The sequence below is a fragment of the Lissotriton helveticus genome, chromosome 4_1 (genome assembly GCF_964261635.1).
Source record: "Lissotriton helveticus chromosome 4_1, aLisHel1.1, whole genome shotgun sequence".
Taxonomy (NCBI): domain Eukaryota; kingdom Metazoa; phylum Chordata; class Amphibia; order Caudata; family Salamandridae; genus Lissotriton; species Lissotriton helveticus.
In genome coordinates, this window is record NC_136063.1 from 1,216,882,958 (window position 1) to 1,216,897,569 (window position 14,612).

Consider the following 14,612-nt stretch of genomic DNA (forward strand, 5'->3'; position numbering starts at 1 on the left):
AGTCTGTTGACATGAAGCACCCTGTGGGGGCTCCTGGGAGTTCCAAGATCTACCAAATAGGTGACCTCTCCCTTCTGTTCAACAATAGTGTGGGGTCCACTCCACTTGTCTTGGAGAGCTGCTGGGGCCACAGGCTCCAACACCCACACTTTCTGTCCTGGCTGGTAAACAGTCAGTACAGGCTTTTGGTCATGCCAGGCCTTTTGCAATTCCTGACTAGCCTCAAGGTGTTTGGATGCCTTTTCATGTACTCAGCCATCCGGGAGCGGAGACCAAGTACATAGTCCACAATGTCTTGTTTGGGAAGTTTGAGAGGTAACTCCCATCCTTCCTTCACCAGACAAAGGGGTCCTCTTACAGGATGCCCAAACAGAAGTTCAAAAGGGCTGTAGCCAACCCCCTTCTGAGGAACCTCTCTGGAAGCAAACAAAAGGTAGGGTAGCATGATATACCATCTCCGCCTCAGCTTTTCTGGGAGACCCTTAATCATACCCTTTAAGGTCTTGTCGAACCTTTCAACTAGACCATTGCACTGTGGGTGATAGGGTGTGGTGAACTTATAGTTCACTCCACACACCTTCCACATTGCAGTCAAATAACTAGACATGAAGTTTTCACCTCTATCTGATACAACCTCCTTAGGGAAACACGCTCTCTAGAAAACTCTCAAGAGGGCTCTTGCCACAACAGGTGTTGTAGTGGTCCTAAGTGGTATAGCTTCTGGGTATCTGGTGGCATGATCCACTACCACCAGAATAAACCTGTGCCCAGAGGCTGTTTGGGGCTCCATTGGTCCAACAATGTCAATCCCTACTCTTTCAAAGGGAACCCTCATCACAGGTAGTGGTATAAGGGGGGTCTTTGTAGTGCCACCTGCTTTGCCACTGGCTTGGCAGGTTACACAGGAGCGACAAAACTCCTTTGTGTCTTCTGACATGTGGGACCAGTGAAAGTGAGGGACAAGCCTGCTCCAAGTCTTGTTCTGGCCAAGATGTCCTGCTAAGGTAATATCATGATACAGAAAAAGGGGTCCCGGTAGCAATTATATAGAAAGGTAGGACACAATAAATGAAAAAATACGAATACATGAAATGAAGCAAAATACGAACACACTTTTATTTAATCACACTGTGTTAAGTATATTCTTTAAAATTTTCATTAAACAACAATAGTGCCCCTAAAAAGTGAACGAGGGATAGCGTGTGAGTGGGAGAAGGGTTTGGGCGACGTTCTCAAAATTTGTGACAATAGAAGCAAAGTCAATAAAATAACAGTATTAATTTCATCCCGGCTTCAAAAAGAGCCGAAAAATAGAGGAACAACCAATGTTCAATAAATCTCATAGAACCATGCCAAATGTACACCTTGGTTCTGTACCTTCTGCTTCACCCTGGTTCTGACCCATTTGTCTGCCCTCTTACCCAATTCTTGTGGAGAGGTCAAATCAGAGTCAACCAGGTGCTGATGCAATAATTGGTTCTGACAATTATTAAGAATCTATCCTCTCATTATAAGGTTATACAATCCTGTATAGTCACTTACTTTACTGCCCATTAACCAGCCTTCCAGAGCCTTAGTAGCACAATCTACAAAGTCTGTCCAGTCCCGAGTCTGTGTCTTCTGGGTATCTCTAAACAGCAACCTATACTGTTCATTGGTTAAGCCAAACCCATCTATTAGAGCACTCTTCAAGACATTGTAATTGTCAGCATCCTCTTCTCTGACAGTGAGGAGCTTAGCTCTACCTTTGTCTGCAAAGGAGAGCGCACGATTGCTGCCCACTGACTCTGGGGTACCTGCTGTACTTTGCAGGCCCTCTCCAAAGCAGTTATCTTATTGGTGGATGTCATCCCCACTCTGGTAGGGAGGGACAATCCGGAAGTTGAATAGCGCATTGAAGTAAGATTTTTATATGCACACAAGTTTTACTCTACGCATGCTCACTTTGGGCTCTTATAATTGCCAGACACTTTTTCCGATTAAGTTAAGACGTGCATGGTACTGAATAAACTCTAGCCACCTGATGCATGAAATTGCATGGCACTTATTATTGAACACAAAAAAATCTTGACTAAGGATATTAATACAGGATACATCATACTACACTCGTTGTGTTTGTGTAGAGTAAGCTTTCACGTTTAAGTAGTCATCAATCGCGTATTGAACTGGTCATGCTCCACTTTTTTAGTTACTTTGGTGTGGATAGTCGCGCTTGGTAAATCCTGACAATCTCTAAATGTCTCCTTGTATATTCTGCCGTCAATAGATACTTACATTACGTTATATTACTCCACAGATTCCCCTGATGAAGGGCACTGTAACCTGCCCGAAATGCATTGGGATGCGCATTATCATATTGTTGTTTACATGTAGATGCTTGTGAATTTGCAACAACGTCACATATTGTGCTTTCTTGTGAATTTATATAAGAATTAACAAATTGAATAAAATGAAAATGTTTTGAAATGTGAAACTATGCATGATTACAATGTGTACAAGTAACGAATTAGCATGAAATAGATTGTATACTTTTTGAAATTTTGGATTTACACTCCTAGTGAGTGATCACAGCAGTGCATCAGTAGCCCGGACTGAATCCAGGAATCCTATAAATACTTTCAGAATAAGGGCTTTAGCAGAATCCCTAAGACTGTTGCACGCCACTGTTAAGTTACTATACGCAATAGAAAAAGTTGAAATCAGACTAATTAGATTATCGAGTGCAAACGCTGCTGCGCCACCTTCTTGAGGGACTGTATCAGGACAGACATCCAGAAGATGTTGGAATTGGGAGTTATTGAACCCTCAGATAGCCCGTGGGCTAGTCCGGTGGGGCTGGTGCCAAAACCTCACACTCAAGATGGTAAGAGAGAGATGAGGTTTTGTGTAGACTACAGAGGTCTCAATGATGTCACTAAGACAGATGCCCATCCAATACCCAGAGAAGATGAGCTCATAGATAAGTTGGCATCTGCCAAATAGCTGAGCACATTTGATCTGACAGCTGGCTACTGGCAAATCAGGTTACCTGATGAGGCCAAGCAAAAGACAGCATTTTCAACCCCTAGTGGGCATTATCAGTTTGTGGTGGTGCCCTTTGGTCTGAAAAATGCACCTGCCACATTTCAAAGGTTGGTAAACAAAGTCCTCTCAGGCCTGGATGACTACTGTGCAGCTTATCTTGATGATATTGCTGTCTTTAGCTCCACCTGGGAACATCACCTGATACACCTGAAAAATGTTTTGGAGGCCCTGCAAAAGGCAGGCCTAACTATCAAGGCTACTAAGTGCCAGATAGGGCAGGGTCAGGTTGTTTACCTGGGTCACCTTGTAGGTGGAGGCAAGGTTCAACCATTACAGAGCAAAATCCAGACCATAATGGACTGGGTTGCTCCAACCACCCAGACTCAGGTCAGAGCTTTGTTGGGACTGACTGGGTACTATAGGAGATTTGTCAAGGGGTATGGTTCCATCGTGACACCCCTGAAGGACTTAACTTCTAAAAGAATGCCTAAGAAAGTTTAGTGGACAGTCAGTTTTCAAAAGGCATTTGATGACCTGAAGCAGGCCATGTGCACTGCTACCATTCTGCAAAGTCCTAACTACTCCAAAGAATTAATTGTTCAAACAAATGCTTCTGAGTTGGGGGTAGGGGCTGTGCTATCACAATTGAATGATGAAGGTCAGGACCAGCCAGTAGCTTTTATTAGCAGAAGGCTGACCCCTAGAGAGAAATGTTGGTCAGCTATTGAGATGGAGGTCTTTGCTGTGGTTTGGGCCCTGAAGAAGCTGAGGCCATACTTGTTTGGTACTCACTTCACAGTTCAGACAGACCATAAGCCCCTCTTGTGGCTAAAACAGATGAAGGGTGAAAATACCAAACTGCTCAGGTGGTCCATTTCCCTACAGGGGATGGACTATACAGTGGATCATAGACCTGGGAGTAACCATGCCAATGCAGATGGACTCTCCAGATATTTCCACATGAAGACTCAACTGGTCAAGGTTAGTTTAATGTCCCTGCTGTTGGGGGGGGGGGGTTGTGTAGGAGAGTAGAGTCTGCTTCCTATGGTTACCTCCACTTTTTGCTGTGATTCTCTGGTTTTGCGACTTTAGTATGGTTGTGGCCCTGCTAATCAGGCCCACAGCCTAGGTGTTCTCTCTCTAAGTTGGTACCATGTACTTTAGGTACATACCAGATTGGTTACTGGATCACCCTTGTGAGTCCCTGTATAGTGTACCACGGGTACCCAGGGCATAGGTGCACCCTAGGCCTACCAGGGGCTGCAGCATGTAGTGTGCCACCCCTGGTTAGCCTTCCAAACTGACACCACAGGTCTGTACTTACAGCCTGGGTAAGGTGGTGTAATCACCCCTTACTTAGATATACTATATCTATATCTACCTTATATATATATAGACACATAGTAACCTATAAGTCACTCCAATGGCAGGCCTTGAGAGTCCTGGAGGCAGAGTGCTTGGTTTTGTGTGAGAGGGTGCCCTAGCATGAGCTGAGCCTCTCTGCAGCTTTCGGAACCATCTCCTTATAGCTGTTCTATGATATAGCCATACCATATACTCTTAAGAGCATTATAATCCTCGCGGTTAATGCTAACTTTGGTTTGGCTTTATCAAAACATGTTGTGTAAGGTGTTAAACACTTTGGAATACTAGCCCCTCCGCCAGTCCTGGCAGCGGGGGTAGCATTTCACCCTTCTAGAGGGAGAAGACATGTTGTTACTGGTTTACCCATGTAAAGGGGAAACAACCTTTACAACGCAACTTTTACAACGCACTACCATTACAACAAAACTTTTACAACGCAAGATCCATTACATTGCATGCCATTACAACGCAACCATTACAACACATGACACTACAACGCATACCACTACAACGCATGTCATTACAACGCAGTCATTACAACGCATACCATTACAACACATACCATCACAACGCATAGTACCCTTACACTATCCAACACTTACCCTACTGTTGCACCCCCTGGAGTTAGAATAGTAATATTTACCCCTACACTATCCAACACTTACCCTACTTTTGCACCCCCTGGAGTTAGAATAGTAATTTTACACCTACACTATCCAACACTTACCCTACTGTTGCACCCCCCTGGAGTTAGAATAGTAATTTTTACCCCTACACTATACAATACTTACCATACATGCAATGTAATGGTATGCGTTGTAATGGTATTCTTTGTAAAGGTAGTATGCGTTGTAATGGAATGCGTTGTAAAGGTAGTTTTTAAAAATTCGTTGTAATGGCATTCGTTGTAATGGAATGCGTTGTAATTGATGTCTCGTTGTAAAAAATGCATTGTAAAGGTATGCGTTGTAACGTCATACATCCATGTAAAGTTAAACAGAGCCCCAGCATCACAAAATGGATGCTGCTGTCACAGACACGAGTCTGCCCTCCTGCTGCTGGACAAAACTCCGACAGGGGAGGCTTGGACAATAGGTTTCCTGTCCAGGGAGGTTCTGGCACCTCCCCAGACAGGCTTTAGTGTATTGGGGCAGGGTGGGTTGCATTCAGTGAATGCTTTTCAGACACTGCCTGGGGCACACAAGGTGCTCCATGCATTGCCCAGTTCAAACCGGTTGCTGGGGCGCTCAGCCCCACCTCTGGCGCAAAACTGGACAAAGGGAAAGGGGTGTAACCACCCCCTCCCCAGGTCCACCCATAGGAGGGACATTTGAGTTAGTCCAACCCCTAAACTTACTATAAGTATAGCACCCCAGTCCCTAGGACTTTAGATTACCATGGACGAAACTCTGCAACATATATCCTGGACCTTCGGCATTCCATTTCGACTGGAAGATGGAAGAAATCTCCCTTGTGGTCAAGGAGTGACCACCCTGTTCAAATAGGCACCAACTGCATCTTTGCCGGTCTGCATTGTCGAGGCTCCCGCCGGATCCCGAAGACTCTGCGACACAGGACACGGACTTCCAGACATCTCTGACGCTGACCTGCGCTCCCAGCACAGCTGAGACCGGTGGCGGACACGAGAGACGTGGGACCGGAACTCCTGGGCATCCTGCATTTTGCAACCTGCACCTACTTCCCGAGGTATCCCGAAGTCGCCCATTGGGGTGCTTGAAGCCCCAGCCCCGAGCACCTGTTGCACCGAAGCTCAGAGGCCCACACTCTACGAGTGTCCCATAGGTCTGCTTGGTGAATTTCAGCTCAATGCGTCTTCATGGTTCCTAGTCCGTTGGCTAGTGAACCCCCAGGAAGACCAATCCTTGAATCAACTTGCTTTCCTGGTTGCACCAGGCTTGCTCCAACTTCCCTGCACAGGAGAAGTTCCTCAGACCTTGCTGGTCTGCACCGAAGCCAATCTCAACATCTTGCGTGGATTACGTTTGCCAAGGCTTGTTGGGTCCAATCCGGATACCGACACCACAGTCAACTAGATCCTTCATAGGACAGCTCAAATCCAGCATCTGGTTGTTGTCGACGCCTCCTGGTACTAGTGGCTAAAGAGACAAACTTCACCTTTTCACCTGAAATCACCCGACATCTGGTGGCATCTTCCTATCACCGCCCTGGTCACTGGCTAGTGGCCCAGACTCTGTCTCCTCTGCTTTCAGGTTCTTCACATCTCCGATCCACCCTTGGATCCACCCGGACACTTTTCCTCTGGTGCACCTGCAGCACTTCTTCGCAGCTCTCCATTGGAATCGACGGCGAAACCCGACACAAAAAGAAACCTATGCACCCGGCTTCCCTGGGTGAGGTAACACGAGTACTCCGGTGCTCCCGTGGGTATTGACTCTCCAAGTGTCCTAGTCTAAAAGGGTTCCATCGCAGTTCACCTCCTTGTACCCTTAATCTTTAAAATTGTAACTTGTTAGGTCTCCATAGAAAGTCAATGGTAACCCACGGCTGTGTTTAGACACTGCACAAGTCTTCCGTGGGACTCCTACATCCTAACTTTTGGTTGTTCCTAGAAGCCCCAGCGATTCCCCAGGCCCTAGGCCTGCTTTCTATTCCTCACGTGGTTCTTATACCACTATTTTAGTATATGGTTTGTGAGGCCACTAGGGCAAAACGTATACTGTGCATCTTATCGTATGCTAATTAAGTTCCTTGTATTGTACTTTTACCTCTGACCTCATAAAGAGTGCAGAGGGGTTGTTTTTAGAATAAATACATATATATTTGATATATACCTTGTGTGGTGTGCTTTCATTTGGTACTCAAGAGATTATAAATGGTAAAACAACTTGCTTAACTCGTCTCCAAGTCTTAGCCTGAAGGCTGCTCTCCACAGCTACCTCTAGGATAGCTTTCTATAAGGTTGACTTTATAACCTACCATCAATAAGGGTCGATTGGACTGGTGCAGGGTGCCCACTAGAATAGTGGACATCATATACCAGGCCAACTTCTCACACTCGAACCGTCCCAATCCAGATTCCGAAGGAACCACAGCACTGAGACTGCCCTACTTGCCGCCACAGAGGACATCGGCACCTTCCTGGATCAAGGCCACTCCACAGACCTCATCCTTCTTGACCTGTCAGCGGCCTTCGACACCGTCTCTCACCGCACGCTATTAGCCAGACTGCATGACGCCGGCATACAGGGAACAGCCCTGGACTGGACCCGATCGTCCCTCACCGGAAGAAGCCAAAGAATCAGACTACCACCCTTCCTTGTCTGATCCCAAGAAAATCACCTGCGGAGTCCCTCGGGGATCATCACTGAGCCCAACCCTCTTTAACATCTACATGGCCCCCCACGCAGCCTTCGTCTGACACAGGGCCTCATCATCTTATCCTACCCCGACGACACCCAGCTCATCCTCTCCCTCACCAGAGACCCCATCACCGCCAAACTCAACTTCCAGAAAGGAATGCAAGATGTCGCAGTCTGGATGACCAACAGCTGCCTGAAGCTCAACGCCGAGAAGATAGAGGTCCTCTTCCTTGGAACCACCCCTTCAGCATGGGACAACACCTGGTGGCCAACCGCCCTCAGATGCCCACCTACCCCCTGAGACCACACCAAAAACTGCAGCATCATACTCGACTCATCACTCACCCTGAACTGAAAGGTCAACATCGACACCTCCAGATGCTTCAACACCCTCCGCATCCTTCTCAAGACCTTCAAATTGATCCCCCTGAGTCAAGGAAGACATTCAACCACACATTCATCATTAGGAGACTGGACTATGGAAACCCACTCTACGCCGGCATCAACAAGTCCCTACTTCGCAAACTCTAGACAATACAGAACACCGCCGCAAGACTGGTCCTTGGCATCACCCGGCATGAACACATCAGCCAACACCTACGAAGACTCCACTGGCTCCCTGTGGAGAAAAGATTCACCATCAAAATCCTCACTCAAGCCTACAAATGCCTACACAACAACAGACCCAAATACCTCAATGACAGAATTAACTTCCACGTACCCAAAAGAAACCTCTGATCTTCCAACCTCGCACTGGCCGAAACCCCGCGCATCCACAGAGCCAGAGCAGGCAGAAGATCCTTCTCTCACATTGCAGCCAAGACTTGGAACGAGCCACCGGGAGACATCAGATGCGCCCCCTCCCTGAACACATTCAGGAAGAATCTTAAGACCTGGCTCTTCGGCTAAACAGATCTGAATGTCATGCGAATTATTTGGCCATTTTAATGGAAAATGAGCTGTCTGTAAATTACCCTGTGTTTCCACACCATGCTTTAGTAATATATTTGTGACAGTGTGCTCCAAAATGCGCCTCCGGCTACATACCACTCATATCGCTCTCCTGCTTAATGTACATGCTTAATGTACTCAGCTCATTTGCTAGCTAGTTGTTCTTTGTGAGACACTTTGATTTTTCACAATCCCTATGACTTCAGAGCAGTAACATGTAACATTGATGGCAGCACCCCCACTCTGAAGATTGTTCCAGCACCACTGGCAGGGCCCCAATCGATCTCACCGGAACATTTCGAACAGACATGGGGGATCATTATTAAAGAATTTCCGACAAGGCACTCACCCCTCCGTTACGGCTCTAAACAACACTCCCTTGTTCATCAAACTGTAGATCAACTACACCTCCTAGCACTTTGAATTAATTGAAAGGGAAAATGTAGCACTTTTTTTAAACATATTTATAAAGGTTGCACAAAATGGGAGCAGCATCTAGAATCGCACTGTGCAGTTCTTATAAACTTTAGTTTGCTGTGTGTTTCTGTACCATTCACCGATCCCCTTTTAGCTCACTGTTTACTGATGCCATCTAGCCAGTATTTTACAGGCATGGCCAAAATGTTATGTTAAAATATTTGAGCAAATCAATAAAAACTTTACCCTTTTAAAACATATTTAAAATAGTAAATACAGGAAGAAATAACTTCAGATATGTTTAGAGCTGCCAGTACTTAAAACCTAATTAGAACATTGGAATGTGGAGAACTCCATTGAATACAATGGAGTGCTCCATGCTTCTACGGGCCGGTAAAGGACCGCAGAGCAACATTCCAATGTTGCTTTTGTTCACAGCTATTGCTGTGAACAAAGGCCTCTCGGAGCTCGAGGGGATTTAAAGCCCCTCTGCTCTGAGACACCTTTGTTTTATTTTTTAGCACATGCTGCCCTCTAGTGGCAGAATGTTCTAATAGCCTTATAGCCCTTCGTAGCCTTCGGCTCAGGCCTTTAACGCTGGAGCGGGCCTTTATTAGCCGGTATAGCCCGCTACGGTGGGCTATAGGCTATAATATAACTGGGCATGCCCTAACTATCCAAGAGTACTTGTTTGCTAATGAGAAGTTCTGGCACTCACTCTCCCATTAAAAGTATTGCCTCAGTGCCGAGAAGTGCAGGTACTCTTCCTTTCAAATTAAAGTAGTGCAGGTATTCAGTACCTGAGAATACCTGCCTATTTGAAGGACTGGAGCCGGTGCTTAATTTGTACAAGAATGACTGCCAGTACCCAAAGCTCTCCTCACAATCTCATGGTGCTATTAAATGCCACACACTGAATGCCAACGCTGCACAGTCTGGAATCCACCTCATGCCTCTCTACTCCACTTCCAGACACTCGCTGCTTCTTTATCTCACTCTTGCAGGTTCTGTGTTTCCATTTTTTAGACGGATTTTCTGTATTTTCCACCTTCTTTCACGTGTTTTTCCCTTTCTTGGGCTCAGGAAATCTCTGATGTGGAAAAATAATGGCCGGTACTGAAAAATTAGTGCTGTGGCTCCTACCCATACCAACCGGCTCAAATTAAGTAATGACTGGAGGAGCTGTCTAAACCATTGCTATTCAATTATTAAACAAATAGTGTAATTATTACTTCGTCAAAAAGGAATAGAGGATTTAACAAAACATGTTACAGTGCCCTCCCAGAACCTCAAAACCTAACCAAAATGCCACTTATTTTCTGGTACCTAATAGGGTACCAAGGATGCTATGTGCCCTTGTGCAAGCAAGAAAAATTGTCCCTTTTGACTGCTTTTACTGTGCTAAAGTACAGCAATTATTAGAGTTCAATGGGCCTCTCAGAGCTTTCAGCCCCAGTGCCACTGCAATTCAGTGCTTAATTTGAACCTGTGGTTTCCGGTGCTCAGCACAGGCACTTACTTGTCAGCACCGGGGCTTGTGACAGTCTGCCAGAAGGTGGTGCTGCCTGGCTAATTCAGGTGACCCCTGCAACAGTTAATTCTTAATTCAATAAAGATAAAACATTACTATTACCTGCTGTACAAGCCAATCTTATAGCTTTGGGGGCCGTAATAGTCCGAATTGTCACACTTGTAGGAGCGTGAAGATTAGTAGTTGTGTTGTTAATATCATTGGCAGCAAAAGCATGGCTGGGGCAATGGGTGGTACACGCTGCAGTGGCCTGTTGAGGAGAGCCCTGACACTTTTTTTTTTTTTTTACAAATTAAGCACCGCTGCACCTGCTTCACTAACGGTAGCCACGGCCCTTCCGAGTCTTTCACAAAGCCCTTCATGTTATTATTAATGACCATTATGTCACAGACACACACACTGCAAGGTCAGACATGGGGGTGTTCCTACAGAGCTTTAATACAGGCAGAGAATCGTTCTTAGGCGCCGCGGGTTGCGTGCACTACACAGAAAGAGATGACGGACTTTCAGCACTCACTTCTTGCAGCAGGTCTCCTTCTGGCATGGCGTCCCCAGCGGACGGGGCGGGGTCTGGGATCGCGTGACCGGCGGGCTGGCAGAGCTGCTTCCTGGCGCGCTTCTCGTGCAGGGCTGCGAGACAAGGTGTGCAAAAAACACGTGTTAGAGGCGGGCATGCTAATCGCTTACTCGAGTGTGACAACGAGCGGGTCAGAGAGAGGACGCCATTAAACATTTATGCCCCGCACGCCGGGGCTCGAGTATTTAAAAGACTGAACGGGATCAGGGGACTGAAAGAGCTGGATATTTTGGTAACTTCACTGAACTGGAGGTGACGAGTTCACACGCAGCGCATATTGGCGATGGGAAAGGTGACCATGTGTGCTCTGGTGCACTTCGCCCCTTTTATGACGAGTCTTCAAACAACGTCATCCACCACGGCTTCGAGCGAGGCGATAGAACATACATAAGGCTATTCCGTTTGCATCTTCACTCCCATGTACCCACATACACCTGTGCATGATTTCACGTTTCCACCACACCACCCTATCATATTTATGACTCCAATGTCATGCTCCTAGATCACAAGAACTATCAGCGAGTTGCCCCAGCCAGTGGCATAGCAAGGGTGCTGGGGGGGGGGGGGGGGGGGCTATGCAAACCACTAATATGTCCCACCAAGCACCGATAGCTGGTTTGGTAGTGAAAGACAACCATAAAAGCTTATAATATAACCATGCCCCTAGCCTCAGTTGGCCATACTAAGAGAAAGCGCTGCCCAGAGTGAGTTCTCAGGACTTGCTTATGCGAGAGCTATTGGGTTTGGCAATGTTTTCACCAGTGAGGCTGCTGTTCAGAAAGGCTAAAATTTAGTGGCGTGGTGTAGAGTGGAGTGGAGGTAGAGTGTGGCAGAATGGAGTGGGGTGGACTGAGGTAGATTGGGGTTGGGTGGAGTGGTATAGATTGGTTTAGAGTAGATTGGGTGGATTATAGTAGGTTAGAATGGAATGGAGGGGGTAGCTTGTGTAGATGGGGGAGTGTAGTAGATTAGAGTGGGGTGGAGGTGTGTAACTCTGCAATTATCTGTACTTGTATTTAGATTGCCCATACAATGTTGTATTTGTGCCACCACTGATTGATATATTACAAAATAATACAAATCTGTTTTCAAAAGAAAATTTAGAGTGGGGTGGAGTGGTTCAGAGTGGGGTACATTTGGGCTGCTTGTAGGGGAGTGGAATAGACTGGAGTAGGTTAATTGAATTGGGGTTGAATGAGGTGAAGTGGAGTAGACTGGGAGGGAGTGGGGTAGATTGGAGTTCAGTAGGTTAGACTGGAGTGGGGTAGATCAGGGTAGAGTAGAGAGGGATATTTTGGAGTAGAGTGGAGTGGGGAAGAGTGGACTGCAGTAATTGCAGGAGAGTGGAGTGGAATGCAGTAGATTAGAGTGGGGTAGATTGGAATGGGGAATATTAGGGTGGAGTGGGGTAGATTGGGTGGATTATGGTAGGGTAGATTGGAGTGGAGTGGGGTAGATTGCAGTGTGATAGATAGGAGCGGGGTAGTTTGGAGTCAGGTAGATTGGAGTGGAGTCGTGTGGGGTAGATTGGGATGGGGTGGGATAGATTGGAGTGGGTAGACTGGAGTGCAGTAGATTGGAGTGGGGCGGATTGGATGGGCAAGATTGGAGTAGGGTAGTTTGGGGTGGAGTCAGCCAGGGTAGAATGGGTTAGTCTACTAGAGTGGGATGGATTTGGCTGGCATTTGATAGATTGAAGTGAAGTGGAGTGGTGTAGATTGGGTAGAGTGGAATGGAGTGGTAGAATGCGGTAGAGTGTAGTGGGGTAGATTGGAGTGGGGTGCCGTCGGGTAGATTAGGGCGGAGTAGGGTCGATTGGGTGGATTAGAGTAGAGTAGATTAGAATGGAGTGGGTAATGAAATTAAATGAATTTGTACAGCGCACTTATACCCCAACCGGGGTTTCCTGGCGCTGTACGCATACCGCTGTGGAACACTTCCTGGCTTTTCCCTGTGAAATGTCCACTCCTGGGCACCCCCAAGGTGAAGCCAGGCATCCCAGCGCTGTTGGGGCCGTTGTGGAGATTAAGCAAGCTATTGCCCAGAGTTGCAGAGTGGGACCCATGGTTAGAATAGGTACAGAGGCGAGAATTATCAGGTCCGAGGAAATTGAGCCCAAGACCCGCCGAGGCGGGAATTGAACCCGGGTCCCGGGCCAGACCTCTGCATCAGGATCTGCCACTCTAACCATTGAGCCACACTTCTCCACTAGATTGCAGTGGGGTAGATTCAAGAGGGATGATTGGAGTGGGGTAGTTTGGAGTGTGTTAGATTGGAGTGGGGTAGATTGGAGAAGAGTGGGTTGGAGTGGGGTGGGGAGGAGTTGGGTAGAGTGGAGTAGTTGAGTGAAGTATACAGGTAGATTGGGTGGGGTAGATTGGGGAGGTATAGTTTGGAGTAGGTAGAGTGTGATGGGTTGTGGTAGATTGGAATGGAGTTGAGTGGGTTAGATTAGAGAGGGTAGATTTGAGTGGTGTGGTGGTAGATTTGGGTAAAGCTTAGTGCAGTAGAGTGGAAAGGTGTAGATTGCTGTGGGATATATTATGGTAGATTAGAGTGGGGTACATTATGATGTAGTGGGTAGATTGGAGAGGTGTGGGGTAGATTCGAGTGGAGAGACGTTAGATAGGTTGCAGTGGAGTTTGGAGTTTAGTGAATTGGAATGGAGTGAGGTAAATTGGTCACGGAAGATTGGAGAGCAGTGCAGTAGATTGGAGTGGGGTGGAGTTTGGTAGATAGGAGTGGGGTAGACTGGAGTAGATTGGAGCAGAGTGGGTTAGATTGGAGTGGAGATGGGTAGAGTGGAGTTCCGTATATTGGAGTGGAGTGGGTAGATTGTAGTGGCATGGGGTAGATTGGATCGTAGTGGAGTGGATTGGGCTGGCTGGAATGAAGTGGGGTAGACTGGAGTGGGGTGGGGTAGATTGGGATGGGTGGGTCATTTGGGGAGGGTAGATTGAAGTGGAGTGGAGTATATTGGGTGGGGTGGGGTAGATTGGAGTAGAGTAGATGGGTAGATAGTAGCGAAGTGGTGTGGGGAAGATTGGGGTACTTTGAAATGGAGTGGAATAAATTGGACACAAGTGGGTAGATTGGAGTGGGTGTAAGTGGTGTGGAGGGGCATGTTGTGTTGTGGAGTGTGGTGTGGGCTTGAGTTGCATGGCATAGAGTGGAGAGGAGTGCCATAAAAAGGAGTGGCGTGGCATTGAATAGAGTGGAGTGGCGTAGTGTGGAGAATGCATTGTGTGGTAGCGCGCTTCCGTTGAAGACAACACATTTTCAATTGAAATGACCTTTAGATTTTCACCCAAATATGGTTTTTCTGCACACAAGTGATAATATGTGCAAATGTCATCACCTAGTGTATTGATGTGTTTTGATGGTATTCAAATATTTGTTTCCACCA

General features: G+C 46.8%; 1 protein-coding gene across 2 annotated transcripts in view; it reads right to left on the reverse strand.

Moving 5' to 3' along the window:
• The window catches only part of AHRR (aryl hydrocarbon receptor repressor), a 937,398-nt gene that overhangs the window by 388,769 nt on the left and 534,017 nt on the right, over nucleotides 1-14,612 (reverse strand). For both annotated transcript variants that reach the window (XM_078687795.1, XM_078687793.1), the window contains exon 4: nucleotides 11,147-11,259. In XM_078687795.1, coding sequence (XP_078543921.1) covers nucleotides 11,147-11,259 — 113 coding nt within the window. The remainder of the gene's footprint in view (nucleotides 1-11,146; nucleotides 11,260-14,612) is intronic.